This window comes from Ipomoea triloba, chromosome 10, assembly GCF_003576645.1.
Source record: "Ipomoea triloba cultivar NCNSP0323 chromosome 10, ASM357664v1".
NCBI classification, from domain to species: domain Eukaryota; kingdom Viridiplantae; phylum Streptophyta; class Magnoliopsida; order Solanales; family Convolvulaceae; genus Ipomoea; species Ipomoea triloba.
Genome location: NC_044925.1, coordinates 5,434,578 through 5,441,701, shown reverse-complemented (window position 1 = coordinate 5,441,701; position 7,124 = coordinate 5,434,578). Strand labels below are relative to the sequence as shown.

The following is a 7,124-nucleotide window of genomic DNA, read 5'->3' as shown; positions in this document are numbered from 1 at the left end:
AGAAGAAGGAGAAGGAGGGAAGGGTTTAATAAAGTAGAAAAAGTAAATGCAATTACGAAATTGCCATTTGGGTGTATTCAATCAAAGATTTTTGTGAACTAGATTTTAATAAATTTTTATTAACTTTTGGAGTCATTCTAAACTTTTGTAAATTTTATAGACGTCTATGAACTTTTATTCTTTTTTATTTTTTAAAATTTTGAAAAATTTTAAAAGAATTAAACTTGTTAATTAAATTTTTAAGTAACAAAATAAAAAGAAACAAAAAAAAATTAAGGTTGACAATTTGATAGTAAAAAAAAAGTCAATTTTACACATAAGATTAGATGGTTATGTGTGTAAAACGTGTATGAAAGATAAGATCATTTCTCTCATCATTTAGGACCTCGGCCCATAAAAATATCTTTATAAGAGAAAAATTTAGTCAAAAATCATCATTTCTATTTGTGTAAAAATGTCATTGTGATTTTTTGACTAGCAAAAATTTATGAATTAACTCCATACTATAAGTTAGCTTGTAAAAAAAAATAATAATAATAATAAAGGAAATCCGGGTACAACCCGAATTCATAACTAGGCAATGCTACGCCAAAACTCACAGAGGTCAGAGGGGGTCTTCGCTGATCACGATGACCCAACTCCCTAATCACATCTCTCCTCCTCAACCGCCGCTGCCGCCGTCCACCGACGATTCTCGTCCTCCGCCACCGTCAACCTCCGATGAACCCAGTGCTGAGCCTCCTAGAGACGCACCTCCTCCTCCTCGATTCGACCCTAGCCGAAGTAAGTCTCTCCGTCCATTAGCTTGCTTTTATTACTTTTCGTTCCATTCTGAGATAACGTGAGATTCGAACCCAGTCTACAGTTTAGGAAGGGTAAATTACCACTAAGTTACGCTCCATAAACCCCCTTTGCTATTATTTTCAAGTGTTTGATTTGGTGATTAGTTCTTTCAATTTTGGATTTGTTCTGGTCTTTCAATTTGCTAATAAACCTGCGAAGCTTAATTGCAATTTCGACGTAATTTTATCATTTGTTGCTTTACCAATCTTTTAGGTTTGATGTAATTTTATCATTTGTTTGCATTAATTCTTCGATTTGAAGTGAACGACTGCACTTATGGCTATAAAGTGTGTATATATTACTTAATTCAAATTTTAGTTTTGTGGGAGAGTACAAACATATTATCCAGATTCCAGAGCAATATGGCACCAACTGTTTATTGACTTCAGGAATATTATGATATCTTAGTGGTTCCACATTGTATCTCCCTATACAATTAGATACGTTGTGTCCTTTTTATTTTGTTTCTTGTTTGCTTTATTTATACTTCCGTGTTATTCGATGGATGGGGAAATGCATTCTCGATTAGTTGATTTCTTGGATTGGAAGTTGAAGAATATCTATGGAATATATTTGGTTATTGTTTTGATTCTAATGTATGCTTTTTATTGGATATTTTGAAGTGATTGGTATTATTAGAAGGAAGGCATTGATAAAAGATTTGGCAGCCGTATACCATGCAGAGTGCCTTACATATTGTCAACAACTTTTGGAACTCCAAAGAAAATTTGAAGAGGTTAGTGAGATTATAATGCATTTTTATTGTTTTACCTTTCATAAACGAAAATGTAAAACACCCCTTCTGCATGTAGTTATTTTTTTTCTTCTGAAATTTTTAGTTCATAACAGAGCTGTAGCCATTTGTGTTTTTTGTTGACTTTTGTGTGTTATTATATGTCAAATAGTGTATCTCTATTGTGATAAATATGTTTATTTACACAGCTTCATAGTTTTGTGGCAAACGTTTAGAAAATATGCGAATTGTAATTCTACTTTGTCTTTAGGAGTAAATAAAAACTTGGGTCTCAAAGTCCAGGTAGTTTCCAATTAATTTCAGGCGATGATCATCCAAAATTTTTAGTATACATATACGAATTAGCATAAATGCTTCACTAGGAACACTTTCAAAATCACTACTTCCAGACATAGAATCTTATTATGAAGTAGTGCAGAATGGATAAGCTTTAGGGCCTTGAAGTATGACAAGATATGCTGTATTGACATGATGATTGATTCATTCCAAATTGCTGCTGAAAGTAGTTAACTGTGATCCAAATAAATACGTATGCCATATACGTTTGGCAATGGTGAATAAATTCTTCTGAGTATAGTGTAGACTGAGGTATAATAATGTATACTTGAGAATGATAAACTTCAAATTCTACTGTTGAAAAATTGGTGGTCTCCCCCTTCTTTGTGTCTTCAATGCACTCTGGTAATCCATTACACTTTGTCTAGTATTATAATTGATGCTACAATGCACTATTAACCCTAAGACAATCTCGGTAACACCAACCCTCGGTAATTGATGCTACAATGCACTATTGGTTTTTTCTTTTGATATTTCCCATTTTCCTGTACCACTTGTTTGTGTAGATCATGGTTGATTGATTGGTATGCTTTCTTCATTTGTGGTCCTGGTTTTTGTAATCAATGAACTATGTTGTAAATTTGCTTCATTTTGGATTCTTGCAGCCACATATAGAGATTAAGCCTCCAGAAGACACAAGGAAAGAGATGGCAAGGCCCACAAAGCGCATGAAGAAAACTCGTTAGGTGTTAAACTTCAAGCTATTTGGATATCAATAGCAGCTTGATTCATTCCTTTTAAGATTCTCTTCTCTACCCATCTTATTAGCAAGAAATCAAAGCTTAGTTGGTATTGTAGAGTTGCCAAAACAATTGACTGATAAATGAGGAGTAGTTCTAATATATGTTTCACATTTCCTTCCAAAAACTATAGTCTCCAGAAGTATACTTTTCATTAGCTTCAAACAAGTAGTTTTTCTTGTGGAAATATGCATCTGTTATTTGTACAGACCTTTTCTTCCAACAATTGTCAAATTCTACAATTTTTTTTCTAGATAAATTCTTCAACAATCTATGATTCTTCTTTAAACACATCAGTGTACCTATAAGAAGCTCCTTATAAACTACATAAACCATCTCTATAGAGTTGCAGTTAGCTTACTGACTGAAGGAACTTGTCCCCCCGCCATCTTTACAAGCGAAGGCCCCATCTGGTGGACGAGCTTCACAGATTCTGAAAGCCGGTTCAGTAGATTGATCAAAGCGATGACTTCATTTCGTTGTAAATGTAGCTGAAACCAAGTTCAAAAACGGTTAAAATTAACAACAAGAACAAATGATGATTGTAGTGCCAATAGTAAGTTTTTCTGTTTTTGTTTAAGGTTTGATCAACATCAAATTTGACCACATTTCAAATGATGCTATTAATTGCAGCAATATGAATAAAGATTTAAAAACAAATGCACCCTTTTGTTCAAGTTCTCATTGAAGTATACTTACTGATTGACCAAGCTTCTCCTGACCATTCACAGAAAACAATATCTTCAATGCAGTACCAAGACCAAGAACTTGAAGCTTTCCCCAAAGTCGACACTTCTCACATCCCACGCAATCCATTATCGCACTAGATGGACAAAAGATAGCAAAAGAATACCTTAGTATCACCGATGGTAACCTAGCTACTTAAATATATTAAAAAAAAAAAAAAAAAAAAGAAAAAAAGCAAGCTTCCTTGAGCTGCAAAATTCATTGAGGAGAACAATATGAAATAACATGTCAATCAATATCATATGGCTTTCAAAGGAATAAAAATATTTTCTTCAGATATGTTGTGCATCATCAATTACCACAGTGAAAAATGCAGAAAGAAACTAAATGCACGAGCAAACAATAATACCAGGAAAAGAGAGAGAGAGAGAGAGAGCTTTCTGGCCTTCGGCATGAATTTAAGCAACAGAAGGGGAAACAGTAAAAAAAGTTGAGGATTAGGGAAATAAAAGTATGATCATCATGTCCCAAAAAAAGATACAGTTATTGTAGGTATTGTAGGAGACCTGATGTTTCTGAACTGCTTTTGTATCTGCTGCATCAAGTCAGGTCCACCTTGACCTTTCCATAACTTAGCTTCATTGAAAGGTACTGGACAGGCAGCTCGCAATTTAGGATTATAAAGCAATTGCCTCATCAAAGATTGCGCTTTCAGGTCCTCCTCAGGGTTTCCAGTATCATATACAGCTTGGTCCAAGTAATCTGCTGCCTAAAAAATATGTAACACAGCTAAGAAAGTGTTCAATCATTACGACACTTTACTTTCCTGCTTTTTGCTACAAATTTCAAAAAAAGAAAAAGACTAACAGCTTAAAATTACTTGCCTTTGTCACCGCACGTAGAACAAAAAGATAAGTGAAGTACAAGTTTTTGACACGATCTGGGTATTTCATGACACGGTCATACATCACCGTAAGATTTTGTCCCCACTGAAAAACCAAAATAGAAGTATTATGACAATAAGGATAAAGAAAAAGAGTCAAAAGATTGTCTTTTTTCTCTTTTGGGTTTATGAGTTGTTGGGGTTATAGGTTTTTAGATAAAGGCAAACATAAATGAAGGATACAAATGCACAAAGATGCCTAAGCACACCCAAAGGAGATTGCTTTCATCTATTTAATCACTTGGGGTACCAATATCACTCAGAATAGAATCATTTTCATATAAAATGAAAGAAAATCTTAAAGCAAGAATGATGCCAGAGGGTGCAAATCCAAGTAACGAATCATGTTTCCTTCAGCTTAGCTTATCCGTGAATCTTATGGTGGGACTTGGGAGGTCAGTTTCTGGTAAGAAAACGTGGAAGAAGCCACAAAGAAAAGATCTTATGCAAACAATTTGTGGACAGGAAATACATGATAAAGTGACTTAAAAAGTTTCCCTTAAGATCCCTTGTTTTGCAAAAAGACATTTTATGGGGAAGTGTTTCTAGCATGACAGTTATAACTGTTACCGAATTTTCCCATGGTTACCATAGAAAAGTTAACTATGGAGATTCCAAATTTCTTTTTTGCTTCCTTCTCTAATCGAAGTACCCAACCAAATTTGAGAGTGGTGGGGCGAAATATCAAGCATGGTTATTTAATAAATTCAAAAAAAAAAAGGTGTGTAGGTTCTTGTGAATTGTGATGTGCTTTACGATGAGAACAGTTTTCATAGATATGACAATAGGAAATAGCAAAAGCAGAAAGATTTACATACTGTATTGGTTGCTTCATCAAGCAAGTATTCAGCAGCAATGTGAATGGAAATGGAAGAGTGGAGACCAGAAATTAATTTGTACAATATTCTTTTTTCTGGACAAAGTTCCGTAGATGGATCTGCAAAACACACCAATCTTTTACAAAGAAACTCCCCAATAATGACTGGTTAACTAAATAAAAGACAATTTATACTCAACAAGAATCACTTTATCCCATCAAATAAAAACATTACTCACATTTGGGGCAATTCTCCGTATAGACAGCATCCCAAATTTTCCAAGCAGATGGACCCTTGTAGCCAGTATACCGTTCAGGGTTCAGCTGAAGATTTACATATGTTAATTCAGCTGCAGAGATTATAAACCAAAGCTTCAGGTTGAGATGTGATAATAACGGACTAAAAATAAGTTTCCCTAAAATACTTAAGACAGAAATAATCCTAATGATTTCTAAAAGAACAATGTAAGTGCTGTTATAGGACTTAGGAGGCACATTATTTATTTATTTCTTCATGTCAAGTCAAGAAACAAGAACAATGAACGACGTACCATTATCTGTCTCATCATCAAACGTCCACGGATTATCCTCTACTATCCAGCCTTTGAACGCTTTCGTGTCTATACTACGGTCTACAGCCGCCTCGGGCTTTTCCTCTTGACAGACAAGATTATTTGACAAATCACCGCGATTGAAAGGCTTCTTAAATGGTTCAGGAAACTCATTTTCAGGACATTCACATACACTACAGTCCCGCAAATGACACATGCCATCATCTGGCCAGAATGGGCAATTGCACCATAACTTCACCTGGATCACACAAAATGCACAAGGAGGCAGAGTACCAAATATTAGCAGCTGGTGTCTGGAGATTACACTCCGATTAGCACAAGGCAGAATTTACACTCTGAGGCAAATTCTCTTATGAGGATCCGTGAGACGAATCAGGATTTTGATAAGTATTAGTATTACAATTTTCATTATATAAGTAACTCTTCAACTCATAATATTATATTTTGATTTAAAAGTAATACATTTTTCATCATAAGTATTACACTTTAACAATTAAACAATTTATCCATGATTAGTACTGCTTATTACATTTTTTCTCATAAATAACTATTCAACCTTAAATATTACATTTAAATTTAAACGTATTATATTTTTCCTTTTACTAAAAGACAATTTATTCCTGATTAGTATTACATTTCAACATATGTATTTTCCATCATAACCCAACATGATCTTTGAGAAGGTATCACAGGAGACTCACTCTTTATGTACATGGTTAACTTTAACAATAAATAATATTCCTTCTGTCCTATTTTATCGGTCTTACTCAATATTTATTGGTCAAATCAATTCTTTCTTATTTGGCTTATTTCTATTAGCATTTTCTTATAATTTTTAAATTAGATTTTTTTTTAATATTTAATAGTGTTTTTAATGTAGTTTCTAAATATATAAATTTTAGATACTAATTCTAAAAAGTTTAAATGGTAAATAACTCCAGTCGAGCCTTATTAACCGAATCCAACACATAAAATGGGACAGCGAGAGTATTTGAGAGTGTCATATAACGCAATGCTATAACAAAGATTACAAATTAAACTGAATTAGATTACAGAACCTGATAAACTGCTGCAATTTAATGGATAATACGAACCTTAAAGTATCTGAAAAAGGGAGTTTTGACAACATCCTGAAGAAGAGGAAACACCACTTCCTCATTGAGCTGATTCACAGTCTGGAAATCACAACAGCAATCCTCCACAACCCCACAATACTCATTACTCTCCTACACTCACTCAAAAATAGAAATGCTCATCACAAAAACTCTATAAAAATGGGAGAAAATTGATGCGTACCTGAGAGCAGTTGCAAGGCTTGTGAGTGCGGTGGAAGAGAGGGAAGAGTAGCAGAGCAACGAAGACAGCAATCGGAGCGCCAATAAGCAAAGCACGTTGGAATTTAGCCATGATCGGAGGGGGAAAATGGTGAAAG

The 7,124-nt window shown here is 34.2% G+C and overlaps 2 protein-coding genes across 2 annotated transcripts; one reads left to right on the top strand and one right to left on the bottom strand.

Annotated features, from left to right (window-relative positions):
- The first annotated feature begins 578 nt into the window (after window positions 1–578).
- LOC116031575 (uncharacterized proline-rich protein) lies at window positions 579–2,860 on the top strand. Its single transcript, XM_031273815.1, has 3 exons — window positions 579–783; window positions 1,467–1,579; window positions 2,539–2,860. Exons 1-3 carry the CDS (start codon window positions 630–632, stop codon window positions 2,617–2,619), a joined length of 348 nt encoding a protein of 115 aa, XP_031129675.1. The 5' UTR covers window positions 579–629; the 3' UTR covers window positions 2,620–2,860.
- LOC116031562 (endoplasmic reticulum oxidoreductin-1-like) lies at window positions 2,814–7,124 on the bottom strand. Its single transcript, XM_031273803.1, has 9 exons — window positions 6,989–7,124; window positions 6,787–6,918; window positions 5,672–5,930; window positions 5,360–5,470; window positions 5,122–5,240; window positions 4,245–4,349; window positions 3,927–4,129; window positions 3,373–3,496; window positions 2,814–3,164 (listed from the first exon to the last, which is right to left on the bottom strand). The coding sequence occupies exons 1-9, from the start codon at window positions 7,097–7,099 to the stop codon at window positions 3,012–3,014; spliced, it is 1,317 nt and encodes a 438-aa protein (XP_031129663.1). The 5' UTR covers window positions 7,100–7,124; the 3' UTR covers window positions 2,814–3,011.

Excerpts from the sequence above, each read along its gene's own strand:
- LOC116031575 (XM_031273815.1), top strand. The coding sequence starts at position 630 with ATGACCCAACTCCCTAATCACATCTCTCCTCCTCAACCGCCGCTGCCG. Across the intron at positions 784-1,466 it reads TCGATTCGACCCTAGCCGAA|TGATTGGTATTATTAGAAGG; the intron begins GTAAGTCTCTCC and ends GATATTTTGAAG. Across the intron at positions 1,580-2,538 it reads TCCAAAGAAAATTTGAAGAG|CCACATATAGAGATTAAGCC; the intron begins GTTAGTGAGATT and ends GGATTCTTGCAG.
- LOC116031562 (XM_031273803.1), bottom strand. The coding sequence starts at position 7,099 with ATGGCTAAATTCCAACGTGCTTTGCTTATTGGCGCTCCGATTGCTGTC. Across the intron at positions 5,471-5,671 it reads TGATGATGAGACAGATAATG|CTGAATTAACATATGTAAAT; the intron begins GTACGTCGTTCA and ends TAATCTCTGCAG. Across the intron at positions 4,350-5,121 it reads TTGATGAAGCAACCAATACA|TGGGGACAAAATCTTACGGT; the intron begins GTATGTAAATCT and ends TTGGTTTTTCAG.